The sequence below is a fragment of the Pseudogymnoascus destructans genome, assembly GCF_001641265.1.
Source record: "Pseudogymnoascus destructans isolate 20631-21 unplaced genomic scaffold scaffold_16, whole genome shotgun sequence".
In the NCBI taxonomy this organism is placed as follows: Eukaryota; Fungi; Ascomycota; class Leotiomycetes; order Thelebolales; family Thelebolaceae; genus Pseudogymnoascus; species Pseudogymnoascus destructans.
Window position 1 is genome coordinate 600,243 of NW_020167535.1, and position 22,145 is coordinate 622,387.

At 49.0% G+C, this 22,145-nt stretch overlaps 10 protein-coding genes across 10 annotated transcripts; 5 read left to right on the top strand and 5 right to left on the bottom strand.

Moving 5' to 3' along the window:
• Window positions 1-88: 88 nt before the first annotated feature.
• On the top strand, window positions 89-1,722 carry IPL1 (spindle assembly checkpoint kinase). The gene is made up of 3 exons (XM_024469558.1): window positions 89-321; window positions 370-1,341; window positions 1,389-1,722. The coding sequence occupies exons 1-3, from the start codon at window positions 223-225 to the stop codon at window positions 1,536-1,538; spliced, it is 1,221 nt and encodes a 406-aa protein (XP_024322463.1). The 5' UTR covers window positions 89-222; the 3' UTR covers window positions 1,539-1,722.
• On the bottom strand, window positions 1,723-2,643 carry ATP23 (Mitochondrial inner membrane protease atp23). The gene is made up of 2 exons (XM_024469559.1): window positions 2,037-2,643; window positions 1,723-1,988 (listed from the first exon to the last, which is right to left on the bottom strand). The coding sequence occupies exons 1-2, from the start codon at window positions 2,595-2,597 to the stop codon at window positions 1,761-1,763; spliced, it is 789 nt and encodes a 262-aa protein (XP_024322464.1). The 5' UTR covers window positions 2,598-2,643; the 3' UTR covers window positions 1,723-1,760.
• On the top strand, window positions 2,644-5,078 carry VC83_05953 (uncharacterized protein). Its single transcript, XM_024469560.1, has 5 exons — window positions 2,644-2,942; window positions 2,993-3,180; window positions 3,233-3,343; window positions 3,394-3,664; window positions 3,715-5,078. The coding sequence occupies exons 1-5, from the start codon at window positions 2,903-2,905 to the stop codon at window positions 4,599-4,601; spliced, it is 1,497 nt and encodes a 498-aa protein (XP_024322465.1). The 5' UTR covers window positions 2,644-2,902; the 3' UTR covers window positions 4,602-5,078.
• A 5,999-nt stretch (window positions 5,079-11,077) lies between these two features.
• VC83_09651 (uncharacterized protein) lies at window positions 11,078-12,277 on the top strand. Its single transcript, XM_024473064.1, has one exon. It carries the CDS (start codon window positions 11,421-11,423, stop codon window positions 12,129-12,131), a length of 711 nt encoding a protein of 236 aa, XP_024328832.1. The 5' UTR covers window positions 11,078-11,420; the 3' UTR covers window positions 12,132-12,277.
• Window positions 12,278-12,609: 332 nt separating this feature from the next.
• On the top strand, window positions 12,610-14,679 carry VC83_05954 (uncharacterized protein). The gene is made up of 3 exons (XM_024469561.1): window positions 12,610-12,659; window positions 12,715-13,882; window positions 13,949-14,679. The coding sequence occupies exons 2-3, from the start codon at window positions 13,114-13,116 to the stop codon at window positions 14,602-14,604; spliced, it is 1,425 nt and encodes a 474-aa protein (XP_024322458.1). The 5' UTR covers window positions 12,610-12,659; window positions 12,715-13,113; the 3' UTR covers window positions 14,605-14,679.
• Window positions 14,680-14,871: 192 nt separating this feature from the next.
• On the bottom strand, window positions 14,872-15,827 carry VC83_05955 (uncharacterized protein). The gene is made up of 2 exons (XM_024469562.1): window positions 15,426-15,827; window positions 14,872-15,361 (listed from the first exon to the last, which is right to left on the bottom strand). The coding sequence occupies exons 1-2, from the start codon at window positions 15,714-15,716 to the stop codon at window positions 15,128-15,130; spliced, it is 525 nt and encodes a 174-aa protein (XP_024322459.1). The 5' UTR covers window positions 15,717-15,827; the 3' UTR covers window positions 14,872-15,127.
• Window positions 15,828-15,914: 87 nt separating this feature from the next.
• VC83_05956 (uncharacterized protein) lies at window positions 15,915-17,115 on the bottom strand (the record flags this gene model as incomplete). Its single annotated transcript, XM_024469563.1, has 2 exons — window positions 16,549-17,115; window positions 15,915-16,315 (listed from the first exon to the last, which is right to left on the bottom strand). Exons 1-2 carry the CDS (start codon window positions 16,670-16,672, stop codon window positions 15,915-15,917), a joined length of 525 nt encoding a protein of 174 aa, XP_024322460.1. The 5' UTR covers window positions 16,673-17,115.
• A 1,115-nt stretch (window positions 17,116-18,230) lies between these two features.
• Window positions 18,231-18,982, top strand: VC83_05957 (uncharacterized protein). The gene has a single exon (XM_024469564.1). It carries the CDS (start codon window positions 18,288-18,290, stop codon window positions 18,672-18,674), a length of 387 nt encoding a protein of 128 aa, XP_024322461.1. The 5' UTR covers window positions 18,231-18,287; the 3' UTR covers window positions 18,675-18,982.
• Window positions 18,983-19,456: 474 nt separating this feature from the next.
• On the bottom strand, window positions 19,457-21,385 carry VC83_05958 (uncharacterized protein). The gene is made up of 3 exons (XM_024469565.1): window positions 21,079-21,385; window positions 20,894-21,021; window positions 19,457-20,840 (listed from the first exon to the last, which is right to left on the bottom strand). Exons 1-3 carry the CDS (start codon window positions 21,225-21,227, stop codon window positions 19,549-19,551), a joined length of 1,569 nt encoding a protein of 522 aa, XP_024322466.1. The 5' UTR covers window positions 21,228-21,385; the 3' UTR covers window positions 19,457-19,548.
• Window positions 21,386-21,838: 453 nt separating this feature from the next.
• VC83_05959 (uncharacterized protein) lies at window positions 21,839-22,109 on the bottom strand (the record flags this gene model as incomplete). The annotated part of the gene is made up of 2 exons (XM_024469566.1): window positions 21,839-21,845; window positions 21,895-22,109. 2 exons carry the CDS (start codon window positions 22,107-22,109, stop codon window positions 21,839-21,841), a joined length of 222 nt encoding a protein of 73 aa, XP_024322467.1.
• Window positions 22,110-22,145: the final 36 nt, after the last annotated feature.

Genomic DNA, 22,145 nt, shown 5'->3' on the forward strand with positions numbered 1-22,145 from the left:
GAGAGAGTACCTTATTTGGTGGGGTTGGATGTTCAGCACCCTTGTTCGTTGCTCTGACAACACTGTAGCTCCCATTATTATGTTGACCCTCAATTGTCCCAGGCGATTTCAAGAACAACGACATCTAGTATCGCCAAACGACCAACACAATTCCACGCTCGGAAACTAACCGTTTCCTTGAATTGTAGTAATACAGTTCCGGAAGTGGATAACTCTCTCACAATGGCAAGCCGGGGACTCGAATCTCGGTTCGAGCACTTGTCCGTGACCGATGAGAATGACGGTAGAGAGGGCCTCAAGAAGACTGGCCTCAAGTCCAAAGTAAGTACACTGGAATGCTTATATGCATATCTTCTAAGAACAATCTAGGTTGTCCCGAAATCACAACTATCGCAAACCTCAAATGGCGGAAACCTCCTCAAGATGGCGCTTTCAAACAATAACACAGCGCCGGTAACAACAGTCACCGTTCCCTCCCAAGCAGCACAATGGCGAGGATCAAATGCACCAACGAGCGCAACATCACCCCCCCGCAAGGCCACATCCACATCCTCAAGGCCTTCCGACGAGCTCGTAAAAGCAGAGCAGAAAGCGCCACAAATTTACGTCATGCCGCAGCCAAAGGAGTTCCACCTGGGCATGTTCGAGATTGGGCGGCCGCTAGGAAAGGGTAAATTCGGGCGTGTATATCTCGCTAGAGAGAGAGGTACCGGGTTCATTTGTGCCCTGAAGGTGCTGCACAAGTCCGAAATCCAGCAGGGCAAAGTGGAGAAGCAAGTCCGCCGAGAAATCGAGATCCAGTCCAACTTACGGCATCCAAACATCCTCCAACTGTACGGCCACTTCCACGACAGCAAGCGAGTCTTCCTCATTCTGGAGTTTGCGGGCAAGGGCGAGCTGTACAAGCACCTGAGGCGCGAGAACAGGTTCCCTGAGTGGAAGGCAGCGTCGTACATCGCGCAGATGGCTGCGGCGCTCAAGTATCTCCACAAGAAGCACGTCATACACAGAGACATTAAGCCGGAGAATATCTTGATGGGTATCCATGGCGAGATTAAGATTTCTGATTTCGGATGGAGCGTGCACGCGCCAAACAACCGCCGCCAGACAATGTGCGGAACTCTTGACTATCTGCCCCCGGAGATGCTCAAGCCGGGGTCGGGGGATAACTGGTATGGCGAGAAGGTCGATCTGTGGAGTTTGGGTGTCTTGGCGTACGAGTTCCTCGTTGGAGAGGCGCCGTTCGAAGATACTATGATTATGACACAGAGGAGGATTACGAGGGCAGACATGACTGTCCCTTCGTTCGTTTCTCCGGAGGCGAAGGACTTGATCAAACGAGTAATTTTTCATATACCTACTTCTTAGTATATAGCTGACATTTATAGCTCCTCGTTCTGGACCCCGAGAAGCGTATCCCGCTTGATCAGGTTCTGCAGCATCCCTGGATCATCAAACACTGTGTGAAAGGGGAGCGAGCAACACAGCGAGAGTCGAAATCATCAGGCAGCAAATCCTCTCTTGAGGGTAGGGAATGAATCACGAATCCCTTTTTATCTCCTCTAATTGTATCTAGCGGAGGCGTTTTAACTTGGATGGGGCAGGACAGGGGAATTGGACATGATATGCATGAAAGTTGGAGTTGGAGTTTCTATGTTTTCCAGCCTTAACGCCTACGCTTACCCATGCAAATGATAACTACATATATATACTATACAAACAACTGTTGTACAAACGCAATGTGGTCGTGATATAACACATTACCGGTAGATCTCGTCGAATGGCCGGGTATCCGCAAAACATGAGTCCCAAACTTCGTTGACCACCTTGGTCGCATGTACATCGTCCTTGCAGCTTGGACGATTCATGACGGACCGAATAGCCCTGTTTCTGACGCAGTTCTGGTGTTGTTGTGTGAGCGTGAAGTTGTTCCTTACGAAGAACTCTCTGGTCCACCTGCACTCGCCGCTCAGGCTGGATGCTCGAATCTAAGGGTTGTCAGCACAATGCAATAACCGTCCAGTCAGACCTCTTACCTCTGTGCACGCCGCATGCCGTAAGTCCGACCAGTCTACCTTCCACCTCAAATGATCCCAAGCATGTACCATCTCGTGCGCCAACGTATCCTCCAGATGTCCCTGATTCCTCATCTCATTCGCACAGATCAAAATGCCGTGATCCGGACTGAACCCGCCCCCCTGCCTAACCGTATGCTCCTTCCCATCCTCTCCAATAACTCGCCGCGTAGGACACCGGCGACACTGCACGTTACTCCGGTCCAGCTTGCCATTCAGGTCCATGATGTTCTTGGACATGAAACGGATGGTCGGCGAGTACTCGAACAGGTAGTCCCGCCACTTGTCGCAGTTACTGCAGTCTCGCGCCTCGTTGCGGATGTATGCGTCCTCACGAAATGCCTCCTGGCCCTCCTGGCTCATCTTGCCCAGCAGGATGTTGAAGTAGTTCGCCCATCGCTTGGTCGGGTCGTAGCCCGTCTTCGCCGGGTCGTTGTTAGGGTTCCATGTCGACACTGGAGGGCGCTCAGTCGAGCTGGCTGTTGCCTGTGCCTGCTCCGTCGGGGGTGTCTGCGATGTCATTGTGTGTTTGGTCAAGCTAGTCGCGCTGGTGAGTTTCCAAATTAGAGTCGCTGTACTAGTACGCCGAGCGCGGTTTAAGGGCGGTGAGAAAACAGTTGGCCGTATTCTGCCCGGGCTCGGTGGGGTACGGATGCGATACTCGGAACTTTGACAGGGCGCACCACTAAACTCCAAACAAAGGTGGGGGGGAAACGACGACATCGAGGATCTCCATTCAGCCGGTTTATCAGCCTTGTCCAAGTTGTCTATAAAGCTACTTATTCCCCTGCCTTCTTTGCTCGATCGTCGTGTCAAATGTAGCAAACATGAAGGGACCAAAGCCCTTGACTATTGTCATAAAACTTGGTGAGTCGACTCATATTTGGCCCACAGCCCAATTAACGCTCATTGCTCAGGCACGAGCTCGATTGTTGATGAGCATACTCATGAGCCGCTCCTCTCAACCTTGTCTCTCATTGTTGAGACCGCTGTGAAGTTACATGAAGATGGACACAGAGTCATCCTCGTCTCCTCGGGCGCCATCGGCGTTGGCTTGAGGCGCATGGACGTGAAGAAAAGACCAAAGCATTTGCCTCGCATCCAGGTTTTCCAACATCACCCCAGCCTAACATACGGCGTTGCTGACCTTTCTCCAGGCTCTGGCAGCAATTGGGCAATGCAGACTTATGGGGCTATGGGACAATCTCTTCGAGCAGCTCCGCACACCCATCGCTCAAATCCTTCTGACCCGCAACGATATTGCCGATGTAAGGCCTAACTAGCTCCTACGAATATGTACACTGACACGACATCCCAGCGTTCACAATATATCAATGCAGTCAATACGATTAACGAGCTCCTCGATATGGGCGTGATCCCCATTGTCAATGAGAACGACACTCTCGCCGTTGCTGAAATTAAGTTTGGTGACAACGACACCCTGTCGGCCATCACGGCCGCCATGGTCCACGCCGACTATCTCTTTCTCATGACTGACGTCGACTGCCTCTACACCGCGAACCCGCGTACGAATCCTGACGCAAAGGCAATTGAAGTCGTCGACGACATTGACGCCCTCCGAGCCGATGGTGAGTCACATTGCCTTCTCTCCTCTCCCACCTCCAACTAAACTTTGTAGTCTCCTCCGCCGGCTCCTCCCTAGGAACAGGCGGCATGAGCACCAAAATCGTTGCCGCCCGCCTCGCCTCCTCCGCTGGTGTCACCACCATCATCGCCTCCTCGGCACACCCGCAATACATCTTCCCCATTGTATCCTATACGCAATCCCTTGGCCTACCCCGCAACAAATCCCTCACAGCTCTCACAGCCCTCTCCGCCCTCAATACCCCGGCGGTCGCTAGCCCTTCCGGCTCCTCCTCGCCCTCGCCCTTCGATCCATCCAACCTCCCGCAACGCCCCCCTCACACCCGGTTCTCCCCGTCGCGCCACCCTATCCGCGACCGCAGTTTCTGGCTCCTCCACGGTCTTGCCCCTCACGGCACGGTCTACATCGACGCCGGTGCGCACCGCGCGCTAAGCAACAAGGCTGGTCTGCTTCCCGTCGGCATCGTGGACGTCGCTGGCACGTTCGGTCAGCAGGAGGCAGTCCGCATAGTGGTCGTGGAGCGGATCACGCCTGTGACCCCCGCAAGGAGTGTCGCTGAGGAGACCGAGGCAGCTGTCGATGGCGCGGCTGCTGCGACTACGTCTGCTGGCGATGGGCTGGCGCACACTTACACGCAGACCCCACCGACTGGGACTCCGCCTACCTCTACCCCGCTCTCGGCGCCAATCACGGCGCCAATCACGGCGCTACCCATCCATACTCACCGACGCTCAAGCACCCCACCCCCGCCGCTCTGGTGTGGAACGCCACTTGAGGTTGGACGCGCGCTGGTGAACTACAGTAGCACGGAGATCGCGCGCATTAAGGGACTACATAGCGAAGGCATTGGGGAGGTGCTCGGTTACGCGGACAGTGAGTATGTAGCACTGAGGGAGAACGTGAGCTTGGCCGTCTTTTAGACGGAGATCGGCAAGGCAAGAGAAGATGATGGGGGGTGGATTTTTCCTAGATTTTTCCTAGATGCGACCAAAAAATTAGATTGGGACTTGGGATGGGGGGAAACTGGAGAGGCATGGTTTTCTGATCAACTCAAAATCAGGGCCTCACGCACAGTGTAGTCCCTGTCGTTGGAGGCCAAGAATGCTATTCTTTTCGGGCATAATTGGAACGTGAAATCACACATATAGCACCGTGGATCATGTACCTGGCAAATGTCTAAGCCACCTGCGTCACACCGCCTTAAAATTAATTGCCTGATTTAAGTTTCTACCTAAGGTACGTATCAAGGCTTTAACTTATGTTTTAAGGGCAAAAGTTTTATATACCCGGTAAGTTCATAAATAAGTTTTATATAACGTACATGTATAGCGAAAGCGCCAAACAAGCGAAAGCGCCAAAATTATCTACCCTCACGACAAACATTGCGATAAATCTACCACAACATTAGAAATCAATTGAAACTACTCGGAGTCCTCTTCCTCAGAGGTGTCTATTACAATCTGACACGTGCGCGCATTGTGCCCAGTCTCACCACACTTGCCACAGCGACGGGCACGGGTTTCTTCCCTTGGCTTCCGACCACGGCTTGCCCTTATTTCCTGCTCTACCTGCTGCACAACATCCCTCTCATCCTGTAGCTCTTGCGCCCCTTGTTGACTAAGTGATCCTCCTTGCTGTAGTCGTGTTTTCCTAGCTCTCCGGCGCTTGCTTAGTACTTCATTTGCCTGTCGTAGGTTTTGGTTCTCTCCCTTTAGCAGTGCTAATTGATGCATTATTTGCGATGCACCCTTTGTAAACTGGTCAACAGCTGCATAGATTGAGGTTGGAGAGCTATTTTGATGGCGTGAAATCCGAGTTTTAATAAATGTAGACTGTGACATAGCTTCAATTGGGTTGTTTGGTGTCTGAGAAACCCAAGGTTGAGCAGTACCTGGGCGGGAGCTTGGAGGCGTTGGTGTCCTTAACTTAAGATCAAGTGTAGATATCACTCTCTCAGGGTCAAATGGAAGAAGCCCTGCCCCTCGGAACCCGCCTCGAATGTTACTTTCCGTCATTGTAGTGTTAAATGCAGCGTGGAAGGCAGGAAAGAAGTCATCCTTTGTAATATGAGAAATATGAGCCTGCATCATATCTTCAATTTGCCGACCATAGGCCTGCTTTAACGGGCCGAAACAGCCAACATCAAGTGGCTGGAGTAGATGAGAAGAGTGAGCAGGCATACAAAGCGTAATAATGTTGTGTTCCTTGCAGTACTCCTCAAACTCATCTGAGTGGTGGCTCTCATGACCATCAAGGACTAACAAGCGATAACCACCAACACTCCGGGCCTTTGTATGCTTCTCAAAGTGCTGAATCCAATCCATGCCTCTCTCGTTTGTAGTCCAGCCATTTTCAGTAACAGAAATCACCCAATCGCTTGAAAATCCACTATTCTCATACCAAGATGTAAGGTGGTTTTTGCCTGCAACAATGATAAATGGTGGTACTGCCCAACCTTGAGAACTAACGCCTTGGATTACTGTAACCCATTCCCGATTACCAGGCTGTACCTTCTTTGCTTTTGCCCGCCCGTCTGAGCTTGTTACAACCATAGCAGTTGAGATAACGCCCATCATAAACCCAGTCTCATCAAAGTTGTAGATATCTGCTTCATCGATACCATATTTCGCAATTGTGTTACGCACAAGCTCAAACCAGCCATTAATAACTTCTGGATCTTCGCACTTAGCCCTCTGGTAGTCGTATTTGCGCTGAAAGCATGTCTGGAGCTCTACACGCCGCTTAACAAAGTTTGAAGCCCAACGCGACCCAACGCGTGACGCGTCGCGTGTTGCAAGTAGTCGACTTGCCATATCTTCAACAACAGACAGCCGAGGAGGAAACCCTTTGGCAGCTAGGTCGAGTATATACTGAACAAGGACGGACTCCTCTAGGTTAGTTAATTTCCGTGAGTTGGCTTGGATATCGCGTCGTGAAGGTACACCTTCTAGACGACGACCTAGCTTGCGGTGGTCCACAGAATAGATCCTAGCAGCAACTCGAAGGCGTAACTTTGGGTCGCTTTGCATAGCCTGGATAGCTAGCACTAATTGGCTTTCATCGTTTTTATGGGGCATGTTTTGTTGTTGAGGAATTTAACATTTAGTTGGGGGGTTTGGTCACCGCATCATTTTGGCGCTTTCGCTTGTTTGGCGCTTTCGCTATACATGTACGTTAACGTACTTGATAAGTAAGCGGTCCATACAAGTAGGCGGTCCACACCCCACCAAAACCACCACTTTACAGACCACTTTACTAGTCATGTCTCAACCAATTGATATCCAATCACTATCTAAAGAAGGGCGAATGGCCCTTGCGGTCAAATCATACAAATCAGGCTATTTTACTAGTATACGGGGCGCAGCGGACACGTACGAGGTCTCTCATACAACTTTATGGGCGCGTCTCCAAGGACGCGTTCCGCAACGAGAAATACGGTCCGCAAACCTTAAACTTACAGATACAGAGGAATTAACACTTGTTAATTGGATCTTATCTATGGATGAGCGAGGCTTACTGGTTCGTACGGCTTCAATTCGAGATATGGCTAACTTATTGCTTCAAAAACGGACCAGTACGGACGCGTCTCCTCCGCAACAAGTTGGCGTCCAATGGCCATATAACTTTGTACGACGCCATGACTCTTTACGGGCCTGTTATAATCGCAAATACGATTACAAGCATGCCTTATGCGAAGACCCGACTGTTATTCGAGACTGGTTCCAACTCCTACGAAATACGGTTGCAAAATATGGAATCCGGGACATGGATATCTATAACTTTGATGAGACGGGCTTTCAAATGGGTGTGATTTCGACCGCAAAAGTCATTACGGCCTCTGATCGTACGGCCTGTAACAGTCCAACCTGGGAACCGCGAATGGACTACGGCTATTGAGTGTATTAATGCGGACGGTTGGTCGCTTCCTCCGATGATTATACTTAAAGGCAAACTCCATATCTCTACTGTCATACTTGTTACGATATCAAGTGCGCCTTGCAGCTCGAGTGGGGGTTCAGGGGTGTGGGGAGCTTTCCGGGGTTGGAGCGAAGTTTTCAGTTGTGGAGTGAATTCTCAGAACTGGTCTCGCTAAAGAGAATTCACTCCACAATAGCTGTATATAGATCGAGCCACTGCTCGAGTGCTCCTCTTCTCTTTCCTTTCTTCTCTAGATTGAGTTTAATTCATAATACCCAACTGGCGCCCTATGCCTTGGTGAACCGTGACAATACTGACATTCGTTGCACTCAGTTTGCTATCAAACTCAAGAGCAAACTTAGAAATCTCCTCCTCAAACCTACAAGTCACCATACATATCTTGGCTTATCACACCAACAACAGAAGCAATACTACTCAACGATTGCTGCAAACTCTTCTACTACATCTGTTTATGCTACATACATCACAGCATATCATTTGGACACTCATTGAACAAGTTATTAAGAAAATCTCCTCCTTAAGGGGGTGGGCCAATACTACCACATGGCATATCTCTACCAACTAGAGGCCTAGGAACATGAACGATAGCTCTAGAAGCTTCTACAACCCTCTATGATTCATTACACGTCATCGCTCCTTAGTTACCCACAAGATTGGTTAAGTTATGACATAATTTATCTATAGGTACTCTGACCTTGGACCTCCTTTTCACTTCCTATAGGCTAGGAACCCAAGAGATGGTTCTATGGGATTCTCTTACGTTCACTACATGATTAGCAAGCTAGTTGTGGGTCGCACTTGATTTCTAATACATTTACCAAGCCTGGTTAGTCATGGAAAGTCATGGAAAATGAGAGAACTACACTCCTTTGGCATAAATAGGATTGCCCTTTCCTTAAGAAAGGGCAAGCAGGCAATACAGTAAATCGACTATCACATACTTCCACGTCTTTTACAAGCTTCCAAGCATTCATCTTGTTACTCCTTGTTTCTGAAAAGTCAGTGAGGTGTTAACCTCTGACTTACCCCTGAGTTCCCAGACTCAACATTTGTTGCAACTTGTCTGAACCACTTCACTACATCACACACCTGATTGCTGCGTTGTGGAATAGTCTAAACTACGACCCTTTGGCTCTGTTTCCTAAGACAGTGTGTTGTCTTAGTAAAATCACCCCTTCTTTGGGTGGCTAGATTCTCACATCTGGTGCACCCTGTTACGGCTATAGTAACATGATGTCATGGTTACAGGGCCAGGGCCTAGTAACGTGACGTGTGAGTCACAGTGGGAAGCGGGGTAGGCTGCCATGTGACGGGGCTAATGGATAGTTGCAGAAACTAGTGGATATTGGATAGTTGAGCTATCCACAAACTATCCTGAATATCTAGCTATCCGCCAACTATCCAGATTACCCATGAGGCACGACGCCACTATATAAGTAGATAGTATTTCCTTAGATAGGAGCTTCGTGCTCAACTCAATACAGTATTTGTTATATACTAGTAACGTGTTACTTGAAGCCTTTGTGTCTGATCCCCTGCCTCCTCTGATAAGTAAACCTTTACGCAAGAGAACCTCTGTGTCTTCTATCATTTAGAAGTCAGCGTTACACAGCCACCATTACATGTGGTTGCCGTTGTACGAATCGATGGGCCCAGAGCTTTCCTACGGGGTTCTATCCTCGCGATTTAAGAAGAAGATTAGCCATATCTTCAACACCAGCAAGTCGGAGCGCAAATCCTCTGAAATCCAGACTGAGTATATACTGAACAATTGTATCCTCTTCTATATCGTTTAATTTGTGACAATTCGATCGAGCTTCAGCACGGTGGGTTCGGCCAGCCATTCTATCGCGGAGTGTTGATTCGGGCACTTTATAGGTAGTGGATTGGTTTAGACAAGTTGTAACAAATGTTGAGTCTGAGAACTCAGTGTAAGGATGCCTTCTCGTCTCTCATTCTAGGGAATAGACTCCGGGTAGCCGCGGGGTCACGTGTGATCATTTGGGTGGCCTAACCGAGTCAGAACCGAGTCGGATGGGTTTCGGATACTTGAGAAAATCGACTGACAGGGTTCCCCATCATCTTTTTTGTATCCTTCGTAGTAGACCTATAGGATAGCATCCGTTTAGCCTCTGACTCGCACTCTCATATGCTATTACTGTGAGCTGGGTGCCCTGTGTCCTTACAGAACCCACTACAGATCGTATGTGAGGTTAAAGCTTCCGTACGGGCCGTAAAATAAGCTGGAAAGAAATCAGACTTATCAATATGATTAACTCCGGCCTGCATAAGATCTTCAATTTGTCGCCCGTATGACCGTTTTAGGACCGCAAAACAGCTTACATCAAGAGGTTGAAGTAAATGCGAGGAATGCGGAGGCATACAGAGAGTAATAATATTATGGTCCTTGCAAAACAAGTCAAATTCGGCTGTAATATGACTTCCATGTCCGTCAAGAATAAGAAGTCGATATACTCCTTCCCTACAATCCTTTGTATGTTTTTCGAAGACATCTGTAAGCCAGATAAGGCCTAATTGGTCCGTAGTCCAGCCGTTATCACTAACCGCAATTTCCCAATTAGACGGTAAAGCGTCTGTATACCAGGTAGATGTAATGGTGGGTGCACCAGATGTGAGAATTTAGCCACCCAAGGAAGGGGTGATTTTACTAAGACAACACACTGTCTTAGGAAACAGAGCCAAAGGGTCGTAGTTTAGACTATTCCACAACGCAGCAATCAGGTGTGTGATGTAGTGAAGTGGTTCAGACAAGTTGCAACAAATGTTGAGTCTGGGAACTCAGGGGTAAGTCAGAGGTTAACACCTCACTGACTTTTCAGAAACAAGGAGTAACAAGATGAATGCTTGGAAGCTTGTAAAAGACGTGGAAGTATGTGATAGTCGATTTACTGTATTGCCTGCTTGCCCTTTCTTAAGGAAAGGGCAATCCTATTTATGCCAAAGGAGTGTAGTTCTCTCATTTTCCATGACTTTCCATGACTAACCAGGCTTGGTAAATGTATTAGAAATCAAGTGCGACCCACAACTAGCTTGCTAATCATGTAGTGAACGTAAGAGAATCCCATAGAACCATCTCTTGGGTTCCTAGCCTATAGGAAGTGAAAAGGAGGTCCAAGGTCAGAGTACCTATAGATAAATTATGTCATAACTTAACCAATCTTGTGGGTAACTAAGGAGCGATGACGTGTAATGAATCATAGAGGGTTGTAGAAGCTTCTAGAGCTATCGTTCATGTTCCTAGGCCTCTAGTTGGTAGAGATATGCCATGTGGTAGTATTGGCCCACCCCCTTAAGGAGGAGATTTTCTTAATAACTTGTTCAATGAGTGTCCAAATGATATGCTGTGATGTATGTAGCATAAACAGATGTAGTAGAAGAGTTTGCAGCAATCGTTGAGTAGTATTGCTTCTGTTGTTGGTGTGATAAGCCAAGATATGTATGGTGACTTGTAGGTTTGAGGAGGAGATTTCTAAGTTTGCTCTTGAGTTTGATAGCAAACTGAGTGCAACGAATGTCAGTATGACAGCAAGGCAGTTCAGCCTGGCAATTGGGAATGGGCAACAGCGATTGCTTGTATTAGTAGTGAGGGTTGGAATGTGCCTCCATTTTTAGTAGTGCAAGGGAAGAATCATCTCACGAATTGGTACACTGAGGCCGACCTCCCAAACGACTGGGTGATTAAGCCAACAATTAATGGATGGACAAATAATGAGACGGGTCTAGAATGGATCAAACACTTCGATAAACACACTGCTACTCGTGCGAAGGGTCCATATCGAATGCTTGTGTTAGATGGGCACAAGAGTCACGAATCGGCCGAATTTCAGGAGTATTGTAAGGCTCATAACATTATTACTCTTTGTTTGCCTCCTCACTCGTCCCATCTTACCCAGCCACTTGACGTTGGGTGTTTTAGTGTGTTGAAAAGGGCATATGGGCGACAAATCGAGACCTTTATTAAGGCTCATATTAACCATATTACTAAGGTCGAGTTCTTCCTTGCCTTCCAAGCAGCGTTTATAGAGTCAATAACGACCCAAAACGCTCAGGCTGGATTCCGTGGAGCTGGCCTAGTGCCTTTCAACCCTCAAGCTGTTATTTCAAAGCTCGATGTGAAGTTACGGACTCCATCTCCTGCTTTACCCCTCCCTGCCGACGCCGACCCTTGGGTCTCCCAGACACCTCACAACCCTACCGAGGCCCTCTCACAGACAACTCTTGTGAAGCAAAGGATTGCCCGTCACCAGGGAAGCTCGCCAACACCTCTTTTTGAGACAGTCTTTGCGTTAGCAAAGGGCACTGAGCGATTAGCTCACCAGAATACCCTTTTAACAGAGGAGATCCGTACACTTCGAGCAGCAAATGAAGCGCTTAGCAAGCGTCGCAGGGCTAAAAATAACCGTATCCGTGAAGGAGGTGCACTTACAGTAGAGGATGCATACGATATTTTGTCTCAGCAGGAGGTAGATGAGCAGGTTCGACGCGACTGACGTGCAGAGAGGGGCAATCAGGTTGAGGGACAACCGTCTGGACGGTGCTGTGGCACTTGCGGAAAGGCTGGCCATAACGCGCGAACTTGTAAAATAGAAGAAGATGTATCTAGCTCTTTAGATTTTAATTTGTAAAAAATTTACTATTTTCTTTAGGGGTAGTATTTATATTTGAAGTTCCGTGCCAAGGAAAAGTGCGCGACTCGGTGATAAACCACGTTAACGATATTTTCACTTTTACGACATTTACATGTGTCACCAATTGTATCGACTTAACGGGAGTTGACTGTATAAGAGTGCGACGACGAAGATGAAAATGGGTTGGTACAAAGTTTAGATAGTGAAAATAGCTCTGTTAATTTTATATTGTTCAGGTAGTTATCTATCAATACTACGCTATTACCTCGTTGATTCATAGATATGTATATCATATTGATGCATACCCAGACTCGCTTTCGCATACCCAACTCGCTTTCGCCACCTACGAGCGAAGCGAGTAGGTGGACAAACCACCGAGTACTGGCTTACGTACGTTACCGTTACCAACTTACATGCCGAATACGTTCTTATCAAGATAAGATAGATAACCCCCTCCGCCCACCGAATCAAGCATCACCTCCTCTTCCACACCTCCTCCCGCTTTGCTGTTTACAGCTAGGAGCCAGGGCTCATTTACTGACATGCCTCATGGCAGGGCCAAATGTAATGACGGGAAACTAGGAGGGAAAATATTGGCACACTCCATCCTCCTCTTCATTCCTCCTCTCCCTCCTCCTCTACTATTCTCCTCCCCTTCCTCTTCGATAGAGTATACTGAAATCGTTGCGCCGTCGTGAAGCTACTCCCGTGTTTACCTCGTCATCCTTGCCTCAGTGGTGAAGCGCGCTTATAACCAGCTATATACGCCGTATACCCGCCCTTCAGAGGAGGAAGAGCAAGAGGAGAGCTCCCACCAAACACGCCCACCACCACACCCCTCACCATGCCTCCCACCTTCCCCTCACCCTCCCTCCCCGCGCGCCTCGCCGCCCGTCTCCCCTCCCGCATACGCATCCTCCCCTTCCCCGCCATTCGCATCATCGCCCTCCTTATCCTAGTCAACGCCCTCCTCTGGGCCGCCAGCGGCGTGGTCATCCACTACCACCCCTACCTCTCCGGCCCCGCCATCCTCTCCTACACGCTCGGCCTCCGTCACGCCCTAGACGCCGACCACATCGCGGCCATCGACCTAATGACCCGGCGCCTCGTCGCCTCCGGCCAGCACCCCGTCACCGTCGGCACGTGGTTTAGTCTCGGGCACTCCACCATCGTGATCATAACCTGCATCGTGGTCGCCGCCACCGCTGGCGCGCTCGAAGACCGCTTCGGCGGCTTTTCGCGCGTCGGCGGCATCATAGGAACAGCTGTCAGTGCTGCGGTTCTGATCCTGCTGGGAATCGGGAACGGGTATTTGCTGTTTAGGCTGGTGGAGCGGATGCGGGCTGTACTGCGGCGGCAGGGGAAAGAGGAGGAAGGGGGAGATGGGGAGAAGGACGGGTTGTTGACGGCTGCGGGGGGTGGAATCCTGTTGCGGGTGTTAAAGGGGGTGTTTCGGGTTATCGATCGCCCGTGGAAGATGTACCCCCTTGGCGTGCTGTTTGGGCTGGGCTTCGACACGAGTAGTGAGATTGCGGTGTTGGGGATTGCATCAGTGCAGGGTGCGTCGGGGACCAGTTTGTGGTTGATTCTGATTTTTCCGTTGTTGTTTACTGGTATGTGATCCCCCGTGCGGTTATAGATTAAGAGAAGCAGGAGAGATACAAACTAACACCCCCTAGCCGGAATGTGCCTCATCGACACCACAGATGGTGCTTTAATGATGACGCTGTACACCACCAGTGGCAAAGCTCGTGATCCCCTCGCCACGCTCTACTACTCCATCATCCTCACCGGCATAACCGTGATGGTAGCGATCTGTATCGGCACGATCCAACTCCTGTCGCTAATCGCCAATGTGGCGGAGCCAGAGGGGCCCTTCTGGGACGGCCTGGAGACGCTAGGGGAGTATTATGATGTTCTGGGTGGGTGCATTTGTGGGCTATTTGTGATAGGGGCAGTCGGGGGCGTGATAGCGTATAAGCCGTGGAGGAGATGGGTTGCGAAGGATTGGGAGGAGGAGGAGGTTGTAGATGAGGGGGGCAGGAAGGAAGCGTGCCCCGAGAAGGGGGAGGGTGGTATTGGTGGTGGATCCGGGATAGAGATTGGGGAGGAGCTGCCACTTGGAAAGGATGAGAGCCACCGTGAATCTGAGGGAGTAGGGAAGGTGGTTCGAGTGGATTTGCTGGGTGGTGGTCATGATGATATCGAGCCGGCTGAAGTGCCAGTGAAGGACAGTACCGTCATTTCTGGAGAGGGCGTTGAGCAGACAAAGAAGGGTTCTACCACCTCCCCTGAGATTGTTCAGGACTCGCACGATATATCCTCGAGGAGATGAGGCGTGTTAGAAATGTAACACAGTGTAACAGTTGTACAAACTATATAGCTAATAAAATACAATTAAAAACCGGACAGAACAGGCCCCTCTCCGTCCCCAGTGATCTCTGATGTTTAAGAGGACATCGAGGTCCTTAACTATCTTATAACTCCCACATAGACCCAACAAAATTCTGTGCCATGAAGTTTATAAAGAACCCAACAGCACTCTCCTCACCACCCTCACCAACCCTCACCACGCTTGTACCACTCTCGCGCCGCCCTCACCCCCGTTACTCTAGCTTTCCCCCGCATCCACGGATGCTGTCGCTTTTCCCAGGTCGCTGTTACTCGTCCCTGCCGTCTCCGTTGCTCTCGCTTTCCCCTACGGCTGTGGCTTTTCCTCGCAGCTACGATCGCTATTACCTATCCCTACCTTCTCCGTTACTCTCGCTTTTCCCTGAGCCATAGTTGCTATGCGCTGCCCGCAAAATCGTACAAATTATACAATTAATCGCTCAATTACAAAGCTAAAATGAAGCTGTTTATCCCATTCTCTGCTTTTTCCTCACCCAAACTTCTTTATCCGAACCATCTACACCACGCAACTGCACTTCCCATATTTTGAGCTTGTAATTCCCGCGATCGCCTGTTCCAGTAAATAAGTCAAAAGACCAGTCATGTTTCGGACAAGTAACCCCAACGCTAAGAACAACGCCAAAGTCCTCGATATCAAAAACTGTGCCCCGTGAAAGAGGAAATGATGAATGGGGGCATTGCTACAAATTTATGTTATTAGAACTAGCCGTAGTAGAGTGCTTTAAATCCATTTAGCTGACATACATGGTCTATGGCGTGGAATTTTCCTTTGTACTGAAACACGAGAATCTGGCTCTTTAGGTCCAACGCCGCCTCATCAAGGTCTGCCTCGGCTAACCCCTTGTGATTTTGAGAGCCATTTTCACCGTCTTCATTTGATGTGTAAAAGGCTTTGCATCCAGGCCTAAAACCTGCGTTGCAGGCTCGAGATTGCGATAAATTGGCACCGTCTGACTCAACATCGAGGAATGCCGAGGCAAAGCCCACAAACAGCCACTGTGCATCTGTCCGAGATGCGGCTCTGAATGGGTTCATCCCTACGCGTGTTGCCGGAGTGTCTATCTTCTAGAGTCTTAAGTCTTGTTGGTGGGAAGCGGCACCTTTTCAGCTCTTGTGGTCGATCTAAATCGGAATTCATCACGTGCTATTAAAAAAAATTGTAGTTATATAAACGAAATTATAATTATATAAAATTATAGTTGTCAATCGATGCTCGGTTAACCGATATTAATATTAAAATGCACTTAAACTTATTAACAGACTACGAGAGGAGATCAAATCCCATTGCCACCCTTGTGCGATGATGTTGCTCTTGTCAAAAAGTCTAGCGATGCCGTCCCAATACTGCTCGGCATATCTGGAGGCGTGGGCGCAGTGACCGCTGGCCTCAAAGCGTAAGTTGGCTACGTCGCTGTAACCGGCGCGACGTGCCTGCTTGGCGTGGGTCTCGACGTCTGGTGCAGGCACCATCTGATCCGCGCTCGAGTAGATGTACAGTCGAGGGACGGCATTGCCGATGTAGGCGCTGCTATTCAGGCGTCTCCTAGCGCGCGCCACCACATTCTCGAAGCCGAAGACGTGGTCGGCGATGAAGATGAGACACAATAGTAGGTGGATGTAAGGGAAGCGAGCAGCTTTAGCATAGGAGATTTGGCCAGAGGCAGCAGGATGGCGTTGGCGGAGCGTGTATAGCTAACGTTTGCGGAGGGAGTCCATGATTGAACTGACTCGGAAGCTGCGATATATGTCTAGAGCAATATTAAGGGAGGTGAGAGATGAGGCAGGTCTAATGGCAGGTTATTAACGAAATCTAATGGGTATGTCGGATGGTTTTATACTTCGAGAACGCTTTCCCTCATTATCTCACCCCACGCGGCAGCTTCCAGCTTCGCACGTGAAATCAATGCCATGGTATATAGATGTTTAAGCTTGCGAGCCAGAGCTAGACATGGTCCAATTTTGCATTGTCGATCCGGGGGCCCCAGCCCCATAATGCATGCCCCAGACTAACACCTGCATTCGAGGAGAACTGGCTAAACAGAAAAATTCCTAGAGGCTCGCTTTAACGAGGGAATTGCCCTTAGTTATCCCGCGGCTTACACCATTAACGCGGGACCAGCATTGAACAAAGTTCCTTATTCGCTCGGGGCAAAATCAAAGAGTTGCCCCGTTACCAGATGCCTCGACCGCCAGCGTTATTGGAGTCAAATTTGAATACATGTCGATGGCCCGATGTCGCAATGGATTTATTTAAAATGGGGGTATGGTTTCTCTCTAATGAGATGTTGTCGCCCTTTATATACGATTATGAACTTCACTTTTTATCCTTAATCTTTGAACCAATCCACGTGGCGTCCATTTCGACCTCGTTGGTGTATCGTACCCTCATATTCTAAAACCATGTCAAGCGGAATCTTAAGGACAAAGAGCTCGAGTATAGTCGATGCCAATGGAAATGTGGTATTGCTTCGTGGTGTAATTCTCACCTTCGAGATTTGTGCTATCATCAACTGACACTTACCAGACAGCTCTAGGAGGATGGATGCTCATGGAGAACTTCATGAATGGCTTTCCAGGCCGGGAAATGCAGATTCGACGAGCATTGGATGAAATGCTTGGTAAAAAAAAAGAGTGACTTCTTTTTCGACAAGTTTTTAGAATACTTCTTCACCAAGAAGGATGCCGAATTTCTGGCGTCGCCCGGCATAAATTCCCTACGTTTACCGTTGAATTATCACCATTTTGAAGACGACATGAACTATGGTTATTAAAAAAGAAGGCTTAAAGCATGTCGATCGGGTTGTTAAAATTGTATGTGCATCCTCTCTCCACAAGAACAAGTACGTTCATATCGCTAATTACGGAAATTCTATCCAGTGCGCCAAATATAATATCTATACGATTTTAGATCTCCAAGCTGCACCTGGTGGCCAGTCTCAGGATTGGCACTGCGATAATCCTACAGGCTACGCTGCATTCTGGGATCATAAGCATTTTCAAGACCAAGTGATCAACCTTTGGCAATTTATTGCAAAGCGCTATAAGTCAAATACCTGGGTCGCAGGATACAATCTTTTGAGCGAGCCCGCTGACCAGCAGTGGTCGCGTCTCTTGGCCCTTTATGATCGTATCGTACCGGCTGTGAGAGATGATCCAGATCACATACTCTGGCTCGAAGGCAACACTGCAATACTGCAGATTCAGCATAGACTTTTCTGGCTTCTCAACAGTCTTCCCTAACACTGTATATGCGGTGCACGACTACTGCGGATTTGGCGAATTGGCCATTATAAAGGTGAACCAGAGCAGGATGTCTACATCCGCAAAATGTATGACCGCAAAGTCGAGTTTATGAAGAAGCACAACGTACCAATTTGGAACGGAGAATTTGGACCCATTTACGAAAGACCGGAAACGAATGCGATTGGGAGGATCGAACGAAGAACGCTACAAGATGCTTGACAAGCAGATGTCTATTTATACTGCTGAAGGAATTGGTAAGTCATAAACTGCCCCTGTAGGGTCATAATTTATACCCTTGATTTACACCGTCTGAATCTGCTTTCTAACGCATGGAACATTTGGTCCTACAAAGATATCAACGTAATGGGCATGACGCACTTCTCTCCTGCCTCTGCCTGGATGTGTCTACTCGCCCCCATCCTCGAAAAAAAGCGCGCCTTAGCTGTCGACTCCTGGGCCTACGATGACGCACATCTGCAGCCCGGACTCTTCGAGCCTCTTCATCAATGGTTCGCGGACAATGTACCCGAAAACTATAGCAAGAAATATCCTTGGCAGTGGCGCACGCACATGCACGTCTTCCGCGGTATTAGAGGCATCACCATGGCTGAGTACATGATACCGGAGTGGGCGGATTATTTCAAAGACTTGAGCTACGAACAGATGGATGAACTGGCAGCGAGCTGGAAATTTGAGAACTGTGTCGGACGTCAGCGGCTAAATGAGTCACGGCTTTATACGCGACTATGAAGACGGGTGATGCGAGATTAGAGGGGAAAGCTATTCAGAGCACAGTGGTCGAAGGGCAATAGGAGGAAGGCGTGTTTGAGTTGAGCCCTAGTGAAAAGTTGAAGTCACAGCAGGCAAATGCCCCGGAGGCTGTCGTGGTTTTGTAGTTCAATGATATAAGAACAGCTCACAGGGCCATGTCACTGCGCCTCCTTATTTCCCGCACACGACGATTCCGCTCTACGAGAACCTTCTGCTCGACACACCTCACCAGTCCTGTGCCAAAAGGAAGTGCTGAGCCCGAGCAATTATATAGTAGATACGCCGACCTTTGTGGTTTCATAGTCAATAAATGAACGTTATACAACAATGTATCGCTCTGCTTATTTTGATGTGATAATAAGTATACTAAGATATACACCATTATGCTCTTGAAATGCTGTCGGCTTGGAGATAACTTCGACAATCATTCGAGGTTGCAAGAGTTTGGGCACGTTTCAATTCAAGCACTCAGATGTATGGGGACTTTCCGTATCCGCAGAATTTCGAAGTCCTTACTTGAACTTGAACTCGTGGTTTCTCTACTTCGTGCGATTCATGAATGCCTCTTCAATGCACATCAAGGGGTTAAGCATCTCGAGAAGTGCATGGAGTTTTAAGTGACTCGGCCATTTTATAGGACGGGGAGGTTATCCGCGGGGTATCGATAGTGCTGTCACTGTTACAGATGCCAATGAGAGGGGCAATGTAGGAGGTTACAAGGCGTGATGATGAGCTTTTTGGTCGTGGTGACGATTGTGCTGCGCTTAAATGATATATTAAAAATGTGATTACAGTATACTAAAATCCTGCTGAATCCACATTATCCGAGTAAAGACGAGTCTGACCTTCACCCCTATGGCTTCCATCTGAAGGCCGGATGCTTCCAGTCAAGGTCCTGCTCCTCCTTCTGACTAAGGCCAGCGAGTATAGAATCGACATCCTTCTTGCTCCTCCGCCGATTATCCGCCTTCATCCAGAAGAGCAGGAGGATGGATAGCAGGAGAATGGTTGACGAGGTAGCGAAATCAAGGCCATTGCCGATAAGGTAATCGGGGCCGTCGGTCGGCAGGAATGACCAGGTGGAAATTAGACCGCCGACGTTGCCAAACAGGACATTGGTGCCGATTGCGGCGCCTCTGGCTGTGTCGGAGACGACGTTAGCAGCGACTTGGGCGTTGCAGAGGGCGCCGAAGGAGTAGGCGCCGCTAGCGATGAGGAAGGTTGCGCCGTATCTGACCATGGGTTCTTTGCTCGCGAGGAACATGATGTAGCCGATCATCATGAGAGGTGCAGAGATGATGAGGAAGTGGTTTCTACGGTCGAACATCGAGCTTAAAAATGGCAATAGAAGTGTGAAGAAGCCGCCGACAACGTAAGGGGGAACGGTGTGAAGTTGCTGAGATACAATTGATTCTTTAGGGTAGATGGTTTTAACGATGGTAGGCGCGAAGAAGGCGAGGCCCTGAACGGTGATGTTATTGAGGAGGAAGATGAACGAAGTGGCGAGGGTGACGGGACAGAAGATGCCTCGCATGGTTTTGGTGTTATCGATGGCGTCTAAAACTTCGGTTGTAGCGACTCGCTCTGACTTAACGCGGGCGATGGCAAGATCTTTCTCAGCCTGGGTTAACCATCTCGCAGTCTCGGGGCGATCAGTCAAAGTAACGAAAGCGAGGACTGAAAGGCCACAAGTGATGATGCCTTCAATAGCAAAGATCATCTGCCATGAATGCAGACCACCAAAGCCATCAAGTCTCAGAATGGCAGAGGCTAGGAGACCGCCAAAGGCACCTGCGAGGGGAGCCATGACGATATAGAGGGCTAAGCGGAAAGCCAACTCGCTTCTTCGGTACCATCTGGACAGGTAATAAGCAATGCCAGGCATCAAACCGGCCTCAAAAGCCCCGAGTAGGAAACGGACGCCACATGCAGCATGGGTGTTGGTGACGAAAGCGGTGCAGATGGTACATATTCCAAAGCCGAGCGAGATAGCGGGGATGAACCATCCAGGACCAACCCATTTACAGGCCATGGTGCAAGGGATCTCAAAGACGATGTAGGAAATGTAGAAGACAGAGAGGACAATATTATAATCGTATTTTACGAGTTTAAGGTCTTTCTCGAATCCCGCAAGCCTTGCATTGCCTATGATGATGAGTAAGAAAATGGGCAGAGACCACCTTAAGGCAGTACCATACCGATATTTGCACGATCTATGAAACAGAACAGATAGAGGAGAGCAACGGTCGGGACGATGTACAGATCAATCTTCAAGCGAAGTCTTCGCTCAGCAGCTGGGTCGAACTGCACCAGCGACTGGCCATGTCTTTACAGGCGGTGAGATTTTGATCTAGACAGGTGGCAAGGAGGAATGGGTGCTTACCTGTCAGTTGCTGTTTGGCCTCGCTCGGCGGCATTACGGAAGGCCTCTCCGTCCCCAAAGAGAGGGATGTCCTTAGCCGAGACTTCTGGAGATTCCTCTATATGCTTGCCCAGCTGCTTTTCTTCGACGTCGTGGGCAGTAACGGCCATCTTCGTCGTCGCTTTTTAGGTGTTACAGGTGAAGGTGTAACAGGGAAGCTGCGAGGGAACTTTGAGGTTGAAGAGGGGAATCCTTGGGGGGGAGGGCATGGAGCCGGAATCACGACATAGATATAGATGAATGATAGTCCGACAAATCTTTCGGGATGTGTACCGAGAGGTCTAGATCTGTTAAGCATTTATGTGGAGAAGGAGTAGAGCTGTCTGGAGAGTAGTGCAGGGCACTAGGGACCGCGGCCAAGGAGCGCGGAAGCAGGGAAGGTTTGACAGCCAATCCGTCACCTAGTAATTGGAATGCTAAGCCACGTGAAAGTTTGATTGTTTGTTGCCCCTTGCCCCTTGCCTATTGTTACGAGTTGTTGTATGCACAGTACTATAATATTGACCTCGGGATGAAGAGAATGACGCTGCTGGTAATAATGAGTAAGTCATCTTTCATTTAAAATAAAATATATCCATCCTGAATAGCTAATGTCAAATTTAACCGTCCGACTCTCCCACACTAAGTTACCTCCAGCGGCCGAGGGGGATGAGGAGCTTTCCATCCGAGGATAAACAGCCCCACCACAACAAACAAGTTGACGACGGCGTTTGGGTAGCCCTCAACGTCTAGTATGAAAATGTACGCTGTGCCGGCTGGGAGAAGGTAGTGCTCCACAGTCCTAGGTGACGGCCTAAACCGCCAGAAGTGGCTTCATCGAAGTTCAGCTCTCCCGGGTGGAGAATAGCATCTGCTTCAGGGGCCTCATCGGACGTCGTCTCGCCATATTTTTGCTGCTCATCACTAGAGATTGGAGTTACATCCGCTGACGGTGTCACCGAGGTGTTCCGATGTGAGAAGATATTGTGAAAGGGGGCCGTTAGCTTAGACATGTTGTCCACAAGCACATGATCTACTGCTCTGGGAAG

What these genes read in the sequence shown, in the direction of transcription:
- IPL1 (XM_024469558.1), top strand. Translation starts at nt 223, where the DNA reads ATGGCAAGCCGGGGACTCGAATCTCGGTTCGAGCACTTGTCCGTGACC. An exon ending in AGACTGGCCTCAAGTCCAAA is followed by an intron (nt 322 to 369) that starts GTAAGTACACTG and finishes AGAACAATCTAG; the next exon opens with GTTGTCCCGAAATCACAACT. An exon ending in CGAAGGACTTGATCAAACGA is followed by an intron (nt 1,342 to 1,388) that starts GTAATTTTTCAT and finishes TGACATTTATAG; the next exon opens with CTCCTCGTTCTGGACCCCGA.
- ATP23 (XM_024469559.1), bottom strand. Translation starts at nt 2,597, where the DNA reads ATGACATCGCAGACACCCCCGACGGAGCAGGCACAGGCAACAGCCAGC. An exon ending in GGCATGCGGCGTGCACAGAG is followed by an intron (nt 1,989 to 2,036) that starts GTAAGAGGTCTG and finishes GACAACCCTTAG; the next exon opens with ATTCGAGCATCCAGCCTGAG.
- VC83_05953 (XM_024469560.1), top strand. Translation starts at nt 2,903, where the DNA reads ATGAAGGGACCAAAGCCCTTGACTATTGTCATAAAACTTG. An exon ending in AGCATTTGCCTCGCATCCAG is followed by an intron (nt 3,181 to 3,232) that starts GTTTTCCAACAT and finishes ACCTTTCTCCAG; the next exon opens with GCTCTGGCAGCAATTGGGCA. An exon ending in CCCGCAACGATATTGCCGAT is followed by an intron (nt 3,344 to 3,393) that starts GTAAGGCCTAAC and finishes ACGACATCCCAG; the next exon opens with CGTTCACAATATATCAATGC.
- VC83_09651 (XM_024473064.1), top strand. Translation starts at nt 11,421, where the DNA reads ATGCTTGTGTTAGATGGGCACAAGAGTCACGAATCGGCCGAATTTCAG.
- VC83_05954 (XM_024469561.1), top strand. Translation starts at nt 13,114, where the DNA reads ATGCCTCCCACCTTCCCCTCACCCTCCCTCCCCGCGCGCCTCGCCGCC. An exon ending in TTTTCCGTTGTTGTTTACTG is followed by an intron (nt 13,883 to 13,948) that starts GTATGTGATCCC and finishes AACACCCCCTAG; the next exon opens with CCGGAATGTGCCTCATCGAC.
- VC83_05955 (XM_024469562.1), bottom strand. Translation starts at nt 15,716, where the DNA reads ATGAACCCATTCAGAGCCGCATCTCGGACAGATGCACAGTGGCTGTTT. An exon ending in AATTCCACGCCATAGACCAT is followed by an intron (nt 15,362 to 15,425) that starts GTATGTCAGCTA and finishes ATAAATTTGTAG; the next exon opens with CAATGCCCCCATTCATCATT.
- VC83_05957 (XM_024469564.1), top strand. Translation starts at nt 18,288, where the DNA reads ATGGGCATGACGCACTTCTCTCCTGCCTCTGCCTGGATGTGTCTACTC.
- VC83_05958 (XM_024469565.1), bottom strand. Translation starts at nt 21,227, where the DNA reads ATGGCCGTTACTGCCCACGACGTCGAAGAAAAGCAGCTGGGCAAGCAT. An exon ending in GGCCAAACAGCAACTGACAG is followed by an intron (nt 21,022 to 21,078) that starts GTAAGCACCCAT and finishes CCGCCTGTAAAG; the next exon opens with ACATGGCCAGTCGCTGGTGC. An exon ending in CATAGATCGTGCAAATATCG is followed by an intron (nt 20,841 to 20,893) that starts GTATGGTACTGC and finishes TCATCATCATAG; the next exon opens with GCAATGCAAGGCTTGCGGGA.